This window comes from Physcomitrium patens, chromosome 11 (genome assembly GCF_059467195.1).
Source record: "Physcomitrium patens ecotype Gransden chromosome 11, ASM5946719v1, whole genome shotgun sequence".
In the NCBI taxonomy this organism is placed as follows: domain Eukaryota; kingdom Viridiplantae; phylum Streptophyta; class Bryopsida; order Funariales; family Funariaceae; genus Physcomitrium; species Physcomitrium patens.
Genome location: NC_143420.1, coordinates 13,434,508 through 13,454,709, shown reverse-complemented (window position 1 = coordinate 13,454,709; position 20,202 = coordinate 13,434,508). Strand labels below are relative to the sequence as shown.

At 33.0% G+C, this 20,202-nt stretch overlaps 2 protein-coding genes and 1 long non-coding RNA gene across 3 annotated transcripts; 1 reads left to right on the top strand and 2 right to left on the bottom strand.

Moving 5' to 3' along the window:
- Positions 1 to 13,008: 13,008 nt before the first annotated feature.
- LOC149988158 (uncharacterized) lies at positions 13,009 to 13,868 on the bottom strand. Its single transcript, XR_016505572.1, has 2 exons — positions 13,703 to 13,868; positions 13,009 to 13,526 (listed from the first exon to the last, which is right to left on the bottom strand). It is a non-coding gene; the product is annotated as an uncharacterized LOC149988158 (long non-coding RNA).
- Positions 13,869 to 14,013: 145 nt separating this feature from the next.
- On the bottom strand, positions 14,014 to 18,403 carry LOC112288403 (cation/H(+) antiporter 18). The gene is made up of 5 exons (XM_024532529.3): positions 17,674 to 18,403; positions 17,304 to 17,552; positions 15,968 to 16,969; positions 15,351 to 15,761; positions 14,014 to 15,098 (listed from the first exon to the last, which is right to left on the bottom strand). Exons 2-5 carry the CDS (start codon positions 17,487 to 17,489, stop codon positions 14,163 to 14,165), a joined length of 2,535 nt encoding a protein of 844 aa, XP_024388297.1. The 5' UTR covers positions 17,490 to 17,552; positions 17,674 to 18,403; the 3' UTR covers positions 14,014 to 14,162.
- A 169-nt stretch (positions 18,404 to 18,572) lies between these two features.
- On the top strand, positions 18,573 to 19,946 carry LOC149988157 (uncharacterized). The gene is made up of 2 exons (XM_090254362.1): positions 18,573 to 18,819; positions 18,908 to 19,946. The coding sequence occupies exons 1-2, from the start codon at positions 18,573 to 18,575 to the stop codon at positions 19,147 to 19,149; spliced, it is 489 nt and encodes a 162-aa protein (XP_090110488.1). The 3' UTR covers positions 19,150 to 19,946.
- Positions 19,947 to 20,202: the final 256 nt, after the last annotated feature.

The following is a 20,202-nucleotide window of genomic DNA, read 5'->3' as shown; positions in this document are numbered from 1 at the left end:
GTATCAATCATATATGTGTTTATTGGACTATGAGTATGTGAGTAAATTATAGTGATTAAAATTATTAGAGATACATACATCTTCTAATCCTAATTTAAATATAAGATAATCTTAAGAGCCTTGTTCTTCAATATTGAGGTTTTTATAAGGATTTCTATTACAATCAATCTCGGCTTCAATTATGTTCCAATTTCTCATAATGATCTATAATATTGTTGGAAGGAGACTAATGTTGATGGTATTCCAAAATGAGACCTTTTTTCACCTCCAACTAAATAAGTATACATTTAAAAGACTAATGGTTTTTATATTGAATTTACAAAGGATCCATTGTGATTTGCCCTCTATCAAAATTCTTAAATCTATTACTATGTATTTAGCGGTGATTATGAATATAATAGCTATGCTATTTCTATATTGATTGGTTGTTTAATTTATAACCATGCCATTTCAAAAAGCTTGGCCTTTTTGTTGGCCAAATTAACCAATTTTTTTTTCATAATGATATCATGTAGAAAGACTTGCTAAGGCATGTATGTATATTTTTTAAATGTATTTGAGAGCAATGTTGTTTAATTGCCCCAATCTTGGTGTTGGATAGACCTTACATGTTCCTAAAGGTGATACATATTGGTGGATCAGTTACAAAAAGAGCTTGACTTTAGAGATGTCTCTTGCTTGATCATTGCCCAAGTGAAAGAGAACAAAGCATTGTGAATTAACTATCAAAGGGTGATAAATTTTAAATCCCAATTTCAATTCATTGTATGATTTAAGAAGAATTGTGGGATATAAATTAATAATATATAATGGTCTTTAATCTTCATTACACTATTAATTATAAGATGGGAGGTTTTTAGTAGTAATAAATTGATAACATCCAGATTAGATAACTATTATGTTAGCATGTCTATGAGTGCAGTTTTGGATAATGAAGGTGTAGACCAACTAGTTTTGAAGATATTTACATGTGAAAAGGCTAGGTATTTTTCATCCTTAAACTCAAGGATATATTTTGTTGTAAGGCATAAAAGAATATATATGATCATAATGATGTTCATCATCTTAAGAAGGAATAATGAAGATATAGAGGATAAAAGAGGGTAGAAAGGAGGATAAGACCACAAGAAACTAGTCGTGCTATGCTTGATTTAATTAATTTGAGTCAAGAAGATTGAGATGTATTTTCTTGGAGCAAAAAGAGACTTTGTCATATCATTTTATGTAATTCGTTTGGATTCTGGTTGTCACTAATTCCATGTGATTGTAGAGAAAAAACTACTTTTATATATAGAGATTATAGACGGATTATTTTGATTAATATGATATTGAAGGCATTCTCATGTTCTATTGATTCAATGATAATACTCTAATATGGGATAAATATTATTAGAGGGTACTTATCTACAAGAAATATCTTCCAATTGGAATGAATCCACATCTTAAGGTCTTTATATTGATCTATTAGAACTAAAAAAATTCAAAATAGAAAGAGTTGTCTTTCTTCCATATCTCTAATTGGAGAGCCTTTACAAATAATGTATCTAATTGGTTTAGTCTCATCCTTGATATGCAAGGATTTTGTAGCCAGATTGATAGATAAGAAGGAAATGATTCTATATTTTAGGAATGCCCTCATATTCAACCTTAATTTTTACTTATTTTTTAATGAAAGATATTGATAATATGATGAAGAATAAAATCAGTTTGATGTCCATGATAAGAATGCATAGCTTAAGAGTAGAAGATTTTTTTAGATATTCATCTTGTAAATCCATCCAAATCACTTTTTTAAAATAAGAGCATATAAAAAAAAGGATTTAATAACAAATATTGTTAAGCTTAGGAAATCTGATCCACAAAGAGATTTTGATGTCTTTCAACTTACGTGTGTCTAATTGCAATTGTCATAGTTATAGATACACTAGATGTTTGCCAAAGCAAAAGAGACTCTGAATAAAGGTTTCTTTTGCCTCCAATTTAAAAGTAAAGATTCATACAAAGTATCCACATTAGAGCACTTGAATTCTTAACACCACCATCAAAGATTTTATATGATTTATATTAATTTCATCTTGATGTTTGAGGCGTAAAGAATATTTTATTAGAATAAATTAGATAATAACTATCTTAGACATGGCATAGGCATCTTTATTGATGAGAGCAAAGGTGTCTAATAAGAGCATAGATTAAAGCTTAGGTTTGAAAGGATATAAGAAGGCCTTTATTGCTTGAGCCATTTTCAACCAAGGATTAAATTGGGCATGTGTAGTGGTATCTTTCATAGTAGAAATACTTCTAATACATATGCACATGTTATGCTATTATTAAAAATTGATCATTATATTATACTAAAAGAAATAAAATCAAATAAAGCAATAAGTTTAAGATTTTACAAAACTTCACAAAGTTACTTGAAATTATTGTTAATTATTTTCTTTGAAGTGCACCCATCATCTCATATCTATTTTAAAAGATTTTATCACCTTTTATATATAAAAAATAAAAATAATAAAAAATAAAAATAAAAATTACCTTAAGAGTGCTTCTAAAGACCGTTGATGGCATATCAATGCTCTTCATTGCATCCATATGTTATGGAGTGGTCTTAATCTCATCTTTAATCTATCTTTCTATTTACAAGCTTTTAGAAGGAAAGCTAAGAAAATATTTGGTTTGTACACAACTAATATTTAAAGAAATAATTGAAATTATTTTTTTTTGTTCTTTATTTTATATATATATATATATATATATATATATATTTCTTATTTTATTTTTTTTAGAATTGTAATAAATATGACCAACAAGTTTTTTTTATAAGCAAGAAATACAATTGAATTTCTAATAATTTAAGATTTATCAAACAAAATATCAAACTCAATATTACAAGATATGGTTAACAAAAGAAAATAATTTTGAAATTTTAAAAACTCCAAAAAAAAGAATATAAGAATTTATGGAAAATATATATCTTACAAAATATGACTAGATGAATTGTTGCAAAAAAAGTATTATTTTTCTCATAAAAAATAAATTATGGAAATAAACCATTATATTGATATTATATGAAGTTTAAATTATGTGGTATAAATGATGAAAGAAAGATGAATTCGATTTATTAATGATTAAAGAAAAAATAAAAACAAATATATTATTTAGATTTTTTATTTTATTTTTTGAAAATTTAATATATCAATAATAAAAAATAAAAAATAATTATACAAAAAATAAGCAAACTAAAATCGTATTAAAATTTAAGTTAATAAAAATATATGATATATAGAGGAGAATATTAAATTAACCTACTTGTATTTACTTTGCTTTGCTCTTGCACTGTCTAAGGCTTTATACTCCTTCACTAACTCTTGAATTTTACATTATATAATATATTGATTTTGTACCGGTGTCGTGATGTAATACGACTATATAGTGAAATTATAATCAAAATTGAATTTCTAATTAATATCTAATTATCTTAGTTCAATTATAATTTGAGGTATCTAAACATGGCTTTTATAAAAGCCTCTTAGGTTATTTTCTTATCTTAATAATTAGTAGGTTGAAGGTTAGTTAGTAATTTTACCTTATAGGTTGTAGAGACTCTTCTACTACCTTAGAAAGACCATAAATTGATGAAATCAGGTTAGAAGAGGTAAATAATTAGTATAGTTGGTACTATTATTAAGTTGAGAGTAGGGTTGGGCTAAAAAACCTTAGGATAGGATAGAGTGATATCTTGAGGTTGATCGTTTGTGTGATAGAGTCGAAATCAGACCTTTGGCTACTGAAACGATGGCCTAGGTCAAAATAGGGTTTCATTTGAAGATCGGAGGTTAGGATTTGAGAGCTAGCTTGAAGTTCTTTTCAAAGACATAAGAATTTTTTGAGAGGGTTTTGGAGGACTTAGCAATTGTTATTCAAAGTCAGGGTTTGTATCAATGATTTGAGTTTTATATAATATAATTAGGGCTAGCAATTTTGGCTAGTTCGTACAAATAGCATGACATCTACGGTTGAAAATTTCTTATTATGTGTATTATTAGGTGTGCTAAGTGTACACAAAATTTTGTGATAATCTAACGGCGTGGTTTAGAGATATCTAGTTTTTAGCATAAGAGGGTTTCAGAAGGTGGCAGTTTGAGATTGGGTAGGATTTCTATGATATCTAAAGATCTATCAATCGGATTTAGATGAAAATTGGCATGGTGTTGGAGGACTTAAAGATCAAGCTACACACCAATTTTGAGACAAAGTTAACAGTTGGAGAAGGAGAAATCATTGCTGGGATTTCTGCTTTACTTTTCAAGTTGGCGGCCGAGTGACATTGGTGCAATTTTTGGAGGTTTTCTCACAATTTATAGGTTGGATTGGACTAAAAATTCTTAAGAATTTTGAAGACTTGCATTTAGAATTGCATGCAAAATTCCACATCAAGTGGATGGTCGGATTGGATGTTATAGCTTGCTAAAGTTCACTAATTAGGATTGGGATTTACAAAAAAAATCTAAATTGCTTAAATATGAAAGTAACAAGGTAATTGGGATTTATGTATGGTTAAGACTACTAAAAAGAGTGTTTTAAGCACTTTTGAATTGAAATTCAGATTATATACTTCTTGCGTGGGTGGAACCTATTAGGGTTTTTTGGCTACTTGTGAAACATAATCTCACCTTCCACAGCTAAGTGCCCAGTGCATTCCTGAGCAAAACAACACGTAATACGACACCGGTGATAGGAGTAGAGAATGGAATTCTTAAGAAGAACTATAATGGAGCAACTTGGAGGAAGAGTAAGAAATTTGAGTATGAGAAGTTCAATACAAAAGATAGAAATAACCAACAAGAAGTCTATTTTATTTTAGAAGAAAGTTCAAGGAAAGAAGAGGTTTAGAGATGAATCTTCATGGAGTATGTATAAGAGAGATAAGACAAGAAGTAAAGTTTTTGAGGATGCAAAATGATGAAAACAATTGACAATTGTTTGTATTTTACTAGGAGTTGATAAGTTGATTCAATATTTTCAGTATTAATTGTGAAAAACATTTAGAACTTAGTTGCAATAAACATTGATGGATTAGATCATATGGGTATATTTAAGCATGAAAATTTTAAACTCAAAGTATAAAAATTTAACATTATTATATTGATTGAATCTAAGTTAAGGTGCAAAACAATGACTTGTTTACACAAGCTCTATCTCCAATTGCTTTTTTACTTCTTTTGTGAAAAATATTTTAAAAAATAAAGAAGTAGTCATTCTTTTTTAAAACGTCAAGTTATTCTTATTAAAATAAAATCGGCTATCACATAATACTAAAAATATTTGATAAATTTGATGATTGATGCAATAAAGGCTTACTAACTCTTGTTTATATATTTGTATATATATATATATATATATGTGTGTGTGTGTGTGTATAAAAAATAAACTAAAATACCACTAAAATTAATTTTGATTAATATACCAAAATTATCACCTACAATCTCCAATGAATACTACAAGAATGTTGCTGCTCCATATTGAGCGATGAAGGATGAAGATCACAATTCGTCTCCCATTCATCCATCATCCAATACATTCATCGTATCCCATCCATGACCACATCCATCTAATCACATGATCGATCATCCATTCCATTCGTTCATTCGTTCATTCGTTGGGTCGTCTTGCGGAAGGGAGGGTGGGCTTGAAGCGAGAAGCGGCAATGCAGAAACGAGAGGAAAGGAAAAGAGGCGAGCGAGGTGCTAGGGTGAGGGCGAGGGCGAGGGCGAGGAAGGGTGCGTGAGTTTGTCGCGGCAGCGGCGCCGCTGCATCAGGGATGCGGAATCTTATGCAACAACACCCCACCCCCCCCCCCCCCTCCCCCCCCGCACACGCGCAGCTGTTCACTGTTGCCCCTCACATTCCTTCCTTCCTTCGTTGATTGGATCCATCATCCCCCTTTCCGACGCGTTGAGGTGGCAAGGGGGGGGGGGGTTGCTAATCTCTATGTGGGAACACTAGGAATTGTCAATTGCAAGTGCCTAGCTGAGCAATGCCTCAGCGTCGGAGGGGGTCGAGTTATTGCAAACACTTCATGTAGATTTTTCATACACAAAGAAAGAGTTCTTTGAATTTTTGTTTAAGAAGCATCTATTTTTATATACATCCAACTCAAATAAGATTTACAACAATTATTTTTGCATTCCCATTCTCTTTAAAATAGTTCAATTAATCACCACAACAGATTATGAGGCTTATCAAAGCATAAGTTGGTATTTGAATATATTGGTTCTAATTGTAGATAATTATATTATATATACCTTATTTAAAATGTAAAAAGATGAATATTGTATGGATTAAAGGTTGTGCACTTTGTAAGCAATAATAATCTATGTGATTTTGAATTGTGGAATTATTATATATTTTAAATATCAAAATTAATTATTAAATATCAAACTTTATGGAAGCAAGTGTTAAATATGTAGAATTGAGCATTAAATGCAAGAAAAGTGGAATGATAGATTTTCTTGCATAATGTAAAATTGCATTTGTAATTTATATAAAGAATTATTAATTCTATATCCCTATGACTTGCTCATAGACAACTAGTTAATAATATGCATCTTTCTTTTATACATTTTTTTTTTGTTTCTTTGCTTAAAGAAAGAATAGTGGTTGAAAAGGAGACAATGAATGTTTTATAAAAAAAATTGTAACTTTTTTTACACTTATACCACATCCATTTCTAATGGTAGAAAGACTTCAAATAACATTCTAATCAAATGTAAGGATTATCAAGATATTTTTGAAAAGAAAAATGTATTTTATTTTATTTTATTTTAATATTTGTCTTTATGATTGCTTGATTTTATTCTATTCTAAGAATACAAAAGAACATAAATTTTATATTTTTTGCATGATATAAAAATTTAAAGATGTATAATTATATGTTAAGATAGAAAAGTGTGTATTTTATATAGCTCAAATTGACTTTTTAGGATATATCATTTCAAGTGATAACTTTAAGATACATCCAAAGAAAGTTTAGGCTAATATAGATTAGTAGATTTTAAGAACAATAAGAAATGTCCAATATTTAAAAAAAAAAAATAATTATTATTGAATCTTTATTATAAAAAAAATCAAGTTATAATTCTATTTACATATTCAACTCATAAAAAAAAACTTGAATAGAATAAAGAAGCTGAAGTAATATTTAAAGTTTTAAAGATAGTTATTATTTCTATAATTATTTTATAATATATAAGAAATTTCATGGCATTTTTTATAAAAATAAATGTATCAAACTTTGCCTTGGACATAATATTGTCAAAAATAGGAGCAAATGACAAACTTCACCTTGTAGATTTTCATTTAAGAAACTTTTTAGTAGCCAAGATCAATTATAAGATCCATAATAATAAGCTTCTTGAAATTATGGATTCATTTAAAAAATAGCACTATTATTTGGAAGGTGTTTTAAGTCCAGTTACTATTTATATAAATAATAAGAATCTCAAGTAGTTTGTATCAATATTCCTTTTAAATCATTGCCATGTCCATTAGAGTATGTTTGTACTAAAATTTACATCCAATTTTATTTATTGAAAAAGAAGACAAGGTTTATTTGATGTTCTTTCTAAATATTCTTATCTTGTGCCAAAAGAATGAAATAAAGCTCTTGATTAATAACAAATAATTATTCTAAAGTTAGACCAATTTCATCTTTAAAATATAAAATCAACATAAATTATTGATTCAACTTATTTTGATTAAGTTTAATTAAGTAAGTTCTCAAATCCTCTTAATCATGATATTATGAATAATTCTTCTTAACTTAATGATACTTTTAAATTTAAATTTAAAATAATCTCTTTTATTTTTAGAAGTATTTATATATTTTAAAATATAAAGCATAATTAAGAGTTCTTTCAGATTATCACAATTTTCCAATTAGATGGCATTTTGGATACAACAAGACCTTAGAATTAACATCAAGAGATTTTTCGTGGCTTCAAATGTAGAAGATAATTAAAGATTTTGTACAATCATGTAATATTTATTCAGCATCAAAAATTCCTTGGCATTGATCTTATAGTCTTTTCCAACTACCATTTATATCAAAACAACCATGGTCTTTTGTTTCTATAAACTTTACCACAAGTCTTCTAAACTTAAGTTCTTATGTATTATAATTTTTTTTTTATTTGTGATAACAAAAGATTTTATTCAGATAAAAAATTTATACCATGTAAAAATTCTTTCTTTAGTAAAAAAAACTTCTTTTTTTTTTGACAATATTTATTGCTATTATGGTGTGAGTCTTATCAATGGATCTTCATTGGTACAAATTTTAAAAGTATAGTTTTAAGATATTTAAATAAAAAAATATTAGGATAAGAAATTTTTTTGATTAATTTTATTTTGAATAGGATTCAAATAAGTTTATAAGTCATAAGAATCTTATTAGAGAAAACATTGTAAGAATAGAATCTTAGTAAATCTTGGAGGCAATTATTGTAATTGATTTAGTATTTTTCCTTATTATTAAGTGTTAATTTTTAATTATTGATATCAATAACCATATTAACTTTCTATCTATATTTATTACTAAAAAAATGCTATAGATGTTATTTTGGCACTTTGAAGGAGCATAAAAAAGAACCTGATGTATTTTTAATTATTTTTATAAATAATTAGATTTATAGTTAATTTAAATTAATTTTATTACTATAAAAATTTACTAAGATTAAAAAAAATCAAATTTTATTTACAATTTATTTAAAATATTTAGAGCAATTTCAAGATTTTAATAGAAATAAATTTTAGCATCTTAGGAGCCATACAAATAGAAATAGAGCAAGATTTGAAAGCCATATCAAGTTCTTAGGCTAATTGGATGTTTTGGAATATCATGGTGAAGTCAAAAATAAAAAATATATATATTAATTTTACTAATAGAAAATAAGAAGACCAATAGTTAATTTAGTCCTTATTTGAAGTGAGGTGCATAAGTCCCATATAGGTTGTAGCACCTTTGATGTAAGTAGAAAGATAAGACTAAGGCCCCCAAGGCTCTCTGTGACATCCATATACACTACTTGTAAATCTTGGTGAGGTTTGAACTCTTGATCTCTTAAGAAATTTTTTCTTGAAGTAAAAATCATTCTAATATTTTTTCTATTATTTAAATTCTATATTTAAACTATCATAACTTATTTATAGTAACTTTGATTTATATTTTTTTTATATCATTGGAAAGATTACAAAAAATTAACTATCTAAAAATATTTTTATTTTTTATTAGGTAAAAATTTAATAAAAATATTTTAATTATTTTTTTAATATATAATTGTTTTTTTATTTTTTATTTTTTCTTCGACTTTATATTACTAATTTTAAACAACTCTTAACTAAATCCATCTTATAATTTGAAATAAACAAAAGAAAAAATAAACAATAAAAAAATATTTTAAAATATATATGCTTTTATTTATAAAAATTATCAATATATGTAAAGAATCTTTATAAAATAATGAAATATTAATTTATTTTTTTAAAAGTCTTATAGAAAGTAATAATTTATTTGATTTGATGCAATTATAACAAAGATTGAATGATTTAGAAATTATTTTTAGTATATTTTTAGTATATATATATATATATATATATATATATATATATATGTATATATCTAAATTTTAACTTAACTAAATAATAAATAGAATTGAATGTATTCAATTTTAAAAGGTTTATTATAAAACATCAAAAAAATATTTTATATAATATATTAAAAAATTACTTATATACTAATATTTTATAAAATATTTCTTTAATAATTTAAACTAAAGCAGAAATATATTGCTATTATATTCTAAAATCTATTAATATTATACATCTATATACAATATTTTTTAAATATTTAATCTCTCAAAAAATAATAACCTTCAATAATTAATCAAAATTTTTAAAGGCTAAATGATTGATAGTAATACATAATTATATGTAATTTGGTGAGATAAAGCCATATGGCTATTAGGACAAAAATAATCATACAAAATTATAAGGCCTTGACAAAGATGTTTTTTATCTTACCTTCAATATTCTATCTTTAATGATTGATAATTGTTAAAGAAAAGAACTAAAAAAATATAAATAAATAAGTTAAACCTATATCAAAAAGATATTTAATTTATATATATAATAAAAAAGAATTATAATGTCTATTTTTAAATATTAAAAAATCATAAATTAATAAAATCAAACTAGAAGCAAGAAAAGAATTGAAAAGTGAAAAAAGTGAAAAAAAAGCCTCACTCTTATCTTTATATATACTATCTAACTAAGAGCTATATGGCAGCATTTTGTAGGACCTCTAACATGTGTCCAATTTAAAAACACTCATCTAAATTACAAGAAATGTTTCTTATATGTATGCCACATTGTCAACTTGTTGGCCTAGTTTTCAATCTATCAATCACCTGTAGACATATATCAAGTCAAATCCATGTCTATAAAGATTTTAAGACATTTTTCTATAAGATATTATTATATATTCTTATTTTTACTTACTTCTATATAATTCTTCTTATCTAGATAATTATTAGTGTCAATTATGTCTATGACTTTATTCCCACTTCTAGGATTAAGATCCACAATAAAAAGTGATTATCTGCTAAGAAAGTCTAAAATGTAATAAATTATATTTGTATCGTATTTCAATCTTTTTTTAAAAAAAATATGTTGTATCTTGCGATCTATTTTAAGAAGAATATATTATTCTTTAAGTTCTTCATCTCTATTAAATTATATTAAAGGTAGTGACAATCTCCATGCCTTCTTCAATAACTCAACAAATAATATTGCTATTATGGATTGCACAAAGATACTATTATGGATAAAAAAAACTCAATTTGTATCAAGATTATAAAAGTAGATATAAAGCTCTCTTGGCTTTTCATCTTCAAACAAATAGACAAACAAAATAGATGATTTAAATTTTGAAGTAATATTTGAAGTATACTATTAACTATCATCAACATGGTTGGATAATTCTTTTGCCATTGATAAAGTTTGCATGTAATAATTTAATACATTCTTCTACTCAATAATTACATTTCTTTGTCAATTATGGTTATCATCCACGATTTTATACTTTTGACTTTTTTAAAATTAATAATCCTACAATAAAAGATTTAACAAATTATTTGTTAGAGCTACATAGAACAATGAAGGTGTAATTAAAGGAAGCTCAAGAATGACAAAAGATCAATGCATATGCCTATTGTAAGGAACAACCATAATTGAACATAAAAGATAAGGTATGATTATTTCATTGCAATATCAAGACTACTTATTTTTGTGATAAGTTAGACTATTGTAGACTTAGATTATTTTTTATTTTTAAACAAATTGATTTTATTGCTTATCAATTACATCTATCAAAATCTATGAAGATCTATTTCATATTCCACATATCTCTTTTTGAGCCATATAATATAGTGAATATTTCAAAAAGAAGACAAATGCCATCTTCTTCTATAAAAGTGGATAATAATCAAGAGTTCAAGGTGGAGCTGAAACAGATTAGAATATCTTGTTCATTGGCATGAATATGATATTAGTGAATATACATGGGAGCCAATAAAGAATCTTGCAAATGCAACAAAGAAGGTTGAGGCTTTTCATTGATGACATCCATCAAAATCAAGATAAAGAATAGCAAATTTTTGCTATAAAAGAAATGAGATCTAAAGAAGATAGCATTTTATCTTCTACTCTTGTTTGTAACTTTTGTATATTTGTGACACTAAAAAGATTGAGAATCAAAAACTAGCAAATTCAATTCACGAACTATCACTTGCTAACTTACCAAACGAGACATTATAATAGTCACAACCTTTAAGACAATGTAATCAAGATGAAGATCTTCAAGAACAATAAGTATTTCATTGAATAGATAGAAAGACTTCATGTATTTGATATTACAACCTTAGAAGAGACTTCCAATGTTTGGTGATTTTATTAGAAATAAGATTAACTCTTAATAATGTTTCAAATATTTTATTTGAAGTGATTTATGAAGGTCTCAACAACAATCAAATAATAGGGTGGTCTTCTTGCCATGATATAAAATACTATCAATGGCTAAAAGGACCTATCAACCATCTTCAAAGAAAAAAAAGATTAGAATACATAGCAAACACAATTTGCCACATCTTGGATTTCTTCAACATATGATGATTGCTCCTCATAGAATTCATCCCTAGAAAGAAGGCTAATGTCATAATCATATATATTTATTCTAATATTTTTCTATATTATTAAATAAAAGTAGGTAGAAGAAGATTTATTTCATAATATTTTCTAAAAAAGCTTCTTTGAAGCTTCATAGATGTTGCTTTGACTTTACATATATTTGTAATTGATAATTAGGTTAGAAACTTGGTCAACAAGTTAATTACATATTGGTAGCTTGCAAAACAAGCTAAATATGTAGTGCACATATAAAAAATTCACTTTACAAGTTAAGATATGTGTCTTACAAAGTCAATATGTTTTGGAAGACTTATAGAACATAGCTACATAGCTCTTAGTTAAGAGTATATATGAAAGTAAGAGTGAAGCCTTCTTCATTCTTGTCATTGTCTTTTTAGTCCTTAATCTTATTTCAAGACTTTCTAGTCTTCTTGTCTTTGGCAATAGCCATTCTAGTTTAATACTATATCATCTTTAAGTAATTTTTTAAACTTTTTGAGTGATACAAGAGAATATTAATATTTTAGTTCTTTGAGGTTCATGTCTTTGATAGGCGGTGACTGCATTGGTACTAAAGTGTCTCTTATTAGGAGCACCTCTAATCCTAAACAACAACCTAGCCTAATCTAACAAAGCATGATGTAATAGAATAACCCAATGAGCAAAACATGATTAGGGTTGGATAAAAACTTCATACAAAACAGTCCATTTTTAGTGTGATTTGCATCAACTAGCTTCTATGCATGTCCTTTGCACACTCAATGATTCTTTGCATCAATTATTTGTACACTTGTTGTATTAGAGTGCCTGGCTGGGCACCCATTGCCTTGTTTGCACTTCTTTCACTCTAACTATGAAATGCAGTGCATAGAAGCACGTGCCCGACTTTTCCATTCAAAAATCAACATCTCTCATCCAATAGAGCAGCTTTGGAGAAGATAGTATCAGTTAACATGTCATCACTAATTTTGACAATTTCACGAAGTGGTTACAAACTTTACACAAATGAATACTATTCTAGTACCAGAATGCCACAGCAAATGTGACCTTGTCGTGGTAATTCTGCTCAGTAAGAATGCATTGTGTTCATACAATGTGGTGATCGAGAGCTGTTAGCTGTTGACGACTAATGAGAAAGGTGACAGATCCATTCCATCAAAACATAGAAACATATCAACATCGAAATAGATAAAAAGAATCTATCTTGTGTGAATCGACTCAGGCCAGTCTGATTTTGGTTGAAAAAGCTCATGTTCAGTACGATGAAGATGTGGTCTCTGTGCCTGACAGTGACCCACAAAGAGAAGCCTGAATTTCAGACATAATTTGGTGAGAGCAACGGCAATAATCAAAATTACATATCACAAATGCCTAACTAATCATCTGACTTTATTATCCAGTAGTTTGTTAACTGACCAAGCTGTACTGTTATGACACGTAACAGTGAATAGAAACATACTTCTCATCCTGATCGATGTAAAAATCGAGGTTCAATGAATGCGAATTGCGTCTTGAAGCATGCGCGCACTGAAGCTCGGCAAGATCTGATGCAATTATAAGCTTCTGCATCGATTGAGAACTAGATGCACACTTTCACTTTTAGGGTTAGAAGGTCAGCGTGTAGTTGGCAGACTATGTTGTAATCTGTATATTGATAGTACAGTGCTTGTAAAGCTGTGCTGTGAACCTGAAATGTGCTTGCATTCAAACTATAAGGTGTGGTTGCAATCACATGACAGAATAGGTTGTGACATAACACATTGCACACTCTTTTTAAACCAAGAATTTCAAGCAGAATATATTATCCTTCTTTACAAAGAGGCTTGTCCAAGCAATAAGCGATACATGGTACAATTTGTAACATGGCATGGCGTCTCCAGCGTTAGGGGTTTAGCCAGCCAAGACCTTCGCAGGTCATATCACACGCGGTGGTCAGGAGAAGACAAGTCGATCTTCTGTACATCACCTTTACGATCCACCAATTCCTTGGATGATGGGAAGGTCTGCAACTCTTTGACGGCCTCCGTTTCAGAGGTATTAGGAAGTGGATCGGCAAGCACATGATCGTGCTGCTGAAATACTAAGACAGATGCTCGTACCTGTGGGGCCATCAGAGCATCTCCAATAGGGCCAAGCTCTGCATATTCTGCGTGCTTACGACGGAATCGCTCTAAAAATGGCGTTGGCCTTCTCGATCGGCCAACCAAAATAATATCGTGTTCACGAGAGCTACTCAATCTCACCACCTCTTCAAGAGGCTCAGATACCTGCATTTCTACGTATGTGACTCTTCCATCTTCAGAAGCTTGCCTCCTACGCACATGGCCCAAGGCTTCTTCATCCAACTCCCTTTGCCTGTTTTGGTCCAGACCATGCATCGCGAACTGGAAACGAGTATCGCTCACCTCCGTCTTGCCAATCTCAGATACCTCTGATCCGACGGAAGCTAATCCTCCATGGCCGTCGTCCATGACGACGCTGTGAGAAAGGAAACGGATAACATGAAGCTTAACTCCCGGATGCTCAGCCATACGGAAACCATATGCCAGAGCTTCCCTGTCGTCAGGACCACCAAAGAAGTACACGACAACATTGTGATCAACGTTGCTGGAAGGCACTTGGGCTGATCCACCGACTCCACGATCGATTAGAATAGCAACAGAGCACGGTGCATGCTTGAGGACCTTCTGATTAACTGTTCGGAAACCTGGAGTAGAATCGAAGTGCCCGTCCAGTCTGGGTGATTTGTGGAAAGGAAGCATGATCAAGGCAGTCCGCTTGTCAGCAGCAGTCGCACATATGTCTTCGTGCATGTCGTCGAACCCGGAAATTGCAGTCATAGGCCTCACAGTCACCTGAATACCGGTCATTACATTTTAATACAGATATTTTTACATGGTTATATAGAATTTTTGTATTTTGTACTTTTTAATTTAAAAAATAAAAATAAATAAAAAATAAATAATAAATAAATAAAAAACGTGAGCGATTAACGAAGCCCTAGATGGATGAAAGATCAACGTAGCACACATCCAAACAATCAAGCATTGATATTACAGTACAGACGACAGAAACTGAAACAATATGTCTTGATAAACCAGCCTTACCTTGCTTAGTTGTTCATATGTCTCGAAGGCCGCAACAATTTGATCTTTGTTGTCCGAATGTTTGCTCTGATTGAAAAAAGGGCGCCCATTCCGACGTGCCCGCTGGACAATCATAATGGCAGAAGTACGTTCGGATAGTTCCATCAAATGCAAAATATACAGGCGCAGAGTACGTTTGCGCATGCCCCTGGTCGCTTCTGTAAGATTGATCATGGCAGCCACGTTCTTCATTCCGTGCACGCATGACAATATTCGCAAGTCATCCTTCGAGTCCTCCATTTCCAAAGTCCTACGAGTGTAAGGAGTGGGATTCCTGGCTGGTTTATATATAGCCATTACCAGAGGTGTTGTCATGAACGTTGTGAAGAGAGCCATCAGCACCATGATTGCAAAAGTCTCCGAATTCAGAACCTGGATGTACAAACAAGCGACGATAGGAAGATCAGCGATTTAAGCCAACCTTCAAAAACCAACATACCAAGACATCTTGATAAAAAGTAAATGCTCCACATCAACTGTGGATAAATTGACAGCAATTTTAAAATAAGATACAAGCCATGAAGAACTTATTGCAAAATATAAGACACATCAAGGTTGAACGATGGCAGAAAACTCACTCCACGATCTAAACCGATGTTCAGAACAATAAGCTCCACCAATCCTTTGGTATTCATCAGGATGCCGAGAGTTAAAGCTTTGCGGGCATCCACCCTGCATGCCTTAGCAGCTGCAAAGGTTCCGAGAATTTTACCCAGACAAGCAACGCTGATAACCAAGACCAAAAGGCCAAAAGATTGCGCGCTGTGAATAGCTCCAATGTTGGTCTTCAGTCCACTCGATGCAAAGTAGAGAGGCAGCAAGAGGATAGATACAAAATCTTCTAATTTCTCAACCAAAGCCGCTGCGAAAGGACCCTCTTTAGGTATAACAAGTCCAAACAGAAACGCGCCAAAAATGGAATGAACTCCTATCGCATCAGTACAGAATCCAGCAACGAGAACACAAAGTAAAGTCAATGCTACAATGTATTCTTTGACAGGCTCATTGTCGGGCGATCGATGAGCAACCCATTGCATGCATGGTTGAACCACAAGGAAGATGGCCAGACAAAATGCGATTCCACACAACAGAACCCATGCAACAATTGCTGGGCTCCTTCCGGAGCCCGACAAAGCGACCGCCAACGCTAAAAGAACCCAAGCAACCACGTCATTAACTGCAGCTGCTGACATCGCCAATTGCCCTACTTCGGTAGTCAAAAGCTTCCTCTCCGCCAAAATACGTGCCAGAACAGGGAAAGCAGTGATGGACATAGCAACTCCCATGAACACGAGAAACGGACCAAAAGCTCCCTCTGGTGCAATTGTAAGATGCAGGACGAAGGAAACACCGACACCTGCAACGAAAGGCAGAGTGATTCCAGCTGCAGCAATGGACATAGCTTGCTTTCCGGTTTTCCGAATCTGGGTCATATCGAGCTCTAACCCCACCATGAACAAAAAGAATAAAAGTCCCATGTCTGCAAAGACCTCCAGAATGATAACACTTTCATGTGGAAAAATCGTATGCAGGTAGTCCTTATTGCGTCCAAAAGCAGATGGACCAAGCAATATTCCGCCCTGCAAATACAATATCCATTAGACACATCCAGATTACGCATAAACATGAAAAAGCTGATTGTGAGAAGACCTCATAGTAGTAACGATATTCGGTATGTGTAAAAGTGAATGGTCGAGTTGCAAGGCCATTGCAAATTTACCCAAGCGAAGACAATCGTTCAGTTAGTTTTGCATGGCCATACCAAAAAAAATTAAATCGCTTCTAAAATCACAGTCGTGAGGTACAGCCACGTCCGACTAGAAATCACCGCCATTTACTAGCACCATGAAAACCTGTGAAAAAGGTGACGCGCAAGATGAATGTGCAATGCAGAATGGGTGCTCGGAAACTTACTATAATCTCGGCGACGACGCGGGGCTGTTTCAAAGGCTTCAGGACAAAAGCTAACGCCCGAGTGATTGCCAAAACGAGGACAATTTGAACGATGAGCAGAGGAAGAGCAAAATGAACGGGCACATCTCCCTGCCACACTCCATTGGATGTAGCCGACATAGTTTTGCACGCCACAGCGTCCGCCATCTTGCTGGTGCCAATTCAATCGCCCCGAGGCTTTGTAGAACTTATACCAAATCCTAAACAGTTCTGTGTCCGTAGAGTCTGCGGTTAGACGAAAATGCGAAGTCTAACACAGATAGATGAACTGCAAAACACGTCCATGCTGCTAATCGGAACCAAACAATTCCGGAAACAGTGCAAAATATACCTCCACCGAAGCCTGGCGTGCTTTATGCGTTGTGGATTGCCCTCAACAACAGAAGATCTACAACACTTCTCAGACTACAGGAGTACAAGACTTCACGATCGCCTCAGCGTTTCTTCCGCACAAACTCAAAGGAACGAACCCTAGTGCAGCTACCAGAATGACGCACACCGCAGCAAACTTTGGCTGTTTCACCTTTTTATCTTCTATGTCGCCGCTGACCCGAAAACAAAACAGAAAGGCTCAATAAAATGAACCGTATCTATGTGATAAATTACGGCGATTCGAATATAATCCTCAAACTTAGCTCCAGATACTTCCGAAAGACGAATTCTTCAGATGTGAGCAAAATGAACGTAGTATCCAATACGAACGCACAGCACCTTGCAGAGCTTCGCGCCTGACCAAATTCCACTCGAACAGAAACTTTGAAAGAGAAGAAAACTAGGAAAAAGCAAAAAAAGAAGGAAAGAAAGATAGCTGGGTTGATAGAAAGAACTGTGCCCCACAACAAAGGCCGAAGTCAACAAACACCAATACAAACCTCCACCGTCTTCCAAAGTCACTTCGGAACTACTTCCGGCCAGCGAATGGCACACAGCGGCTTGTAGGAGAGAGTCTGGAAAGAGAACTAGCCCCGAAGCACGTGAGGTGAGAAGCAAGAAACGTAATGAAACTACAATGCTCTGCAGAATCCACACGCGTTCGGAGGGAGTATCGCAGCCCGCACAGAGTCTACATCATGAAACGCTAATCGAAGAGCGAGTGGTTATATATGAGAGGCGGGACAGAGGGGCGCGCTGCGGTGGTTGCCATAGATTGGCGACCGAGTTATTTGCCTTCACGAAAGAGAAGGCGAGAAAAAGACCGTGGAATTTCAATCCCTCAGTTGATTGTTCCGCATGTATCGGTGGTTGCTGCCAACTTCCGGTGACTGGAATGCCGCAACAATGACGACGACGACGACGAGGAAGCAGATGACGAATGTGCAGCATGAGGAGCGAGTTACACAATTACTCGCCACCACAGCCACTCTCTCGTCCCCATGTCCCAGCACCTTCTTAAGTGACGCGAGGAGGCGGCTGCGGGCGTTTTCACTATTGGGAAGAATTTGGCTTCCATCCGCCACGTCGCGGTCGAGAATTGTAGGTCGGCTTCCTTCTCCTGAAAGATCTTAAACGCAGTTACGATTCTTGCTTAACGAACGGAGTTTAAGCTGATCAACATGATGACTCAGGTGGTGGAGCTCATCCTTTGGACAGACAGAAACCGAATCGAAATCCTCTTTTTAAAAGCATGCCGAATCTTTCCCTAGCACCGAAGCTATTCAATTTTACGCCACAATACCGAGATGCTTCGAAGTCTTTACCTTTGACGCACAGACAAGGAAAATCCTCTGGAACAGTGCAACGAATTTATCCATCGGCAACAGTAAGATTGATCGAAGGGGAAGGAATCGTGTGGTTAACCGTGAAATAACACAGAGGGTTAACTAGTGAACCACAATTACCATTACAATTGAAGCGATTCATCGAAACGTATCTTTAAAACAGAACATCCCTCCTTTATCAAAGAATTCTCACAATGACGGGGAGAAAGAGAGAGCGAGAGAGAGACAAAATCTCAGTGCCAGGTTTTACCGCGCTACAATCAATAAAGAGCGTCCGAAAGGGGAGCTAATCAAAAGAACTTGTACAACACAAATTTTGGATCAGATGCCCTGAATTTTCGTAATTAGAATAACTGACAGGTCGCGACAGTAATGCCGATATCGCGAGGGATTTTAGGTTTTATCCCACATGGCACATGAGGGAGTCATCGATCCGGAGACGTAAAAGACGGCTCCTGCTGCTCTTTTTCTTAGAATGCTTACACGAAGCTGCGTCTGGGGCATTGCGTCGGAGCCACCGGATCACGAAAATGGACAACACTGCACCCGAGCTCTTTCGATCCCTCCGGCGGAAAGATGGAATCTGTGAAGGAGAAAGAGCGCCGAGGGGACAATGATCTCGGAAAACGGAGCTCGTGACTCGCTTAGGCAGCGCGGGCGGAGGAGTGATTTTTCATGGAAAATAGGTTATGTCATGGATCCACTTTGAGGGAATCTCTAGGGGGGAGAAGAGGACAAATTGCTGTTCGACGTCACGTTGTTGGATTGGGCTTGCAATGATGATTCTTGTTCTCATCTTCCTGCTAAAAATACTCCTATGTGTTCAAGATACGGTTTCGGATCTCGGATCACGACTCGGAATTTCATGTGTTTCTTTCTTTCCTCTTTCTTATTGCTTTGTTTCTTTGTTCGATTCCTCTTTCCTCGCTCGTGATTTCCTGTGACCAAGTCCCCTTTCTGAAAATTTCACTGCGAAAAAAGGACACCGAGCCCCCCGAGGTCCCACCGGAACCTCCTCTCATGAGCTCAGGATGAGCAGTTGGAAGGAAACGAATCGCAATGGACGTAAAGTTTTGAGGACGTTGACCGAGGACATCACTCCTACCTCCTGTTCACAATTCCCGAGCTCGCCTCCTCCGCCT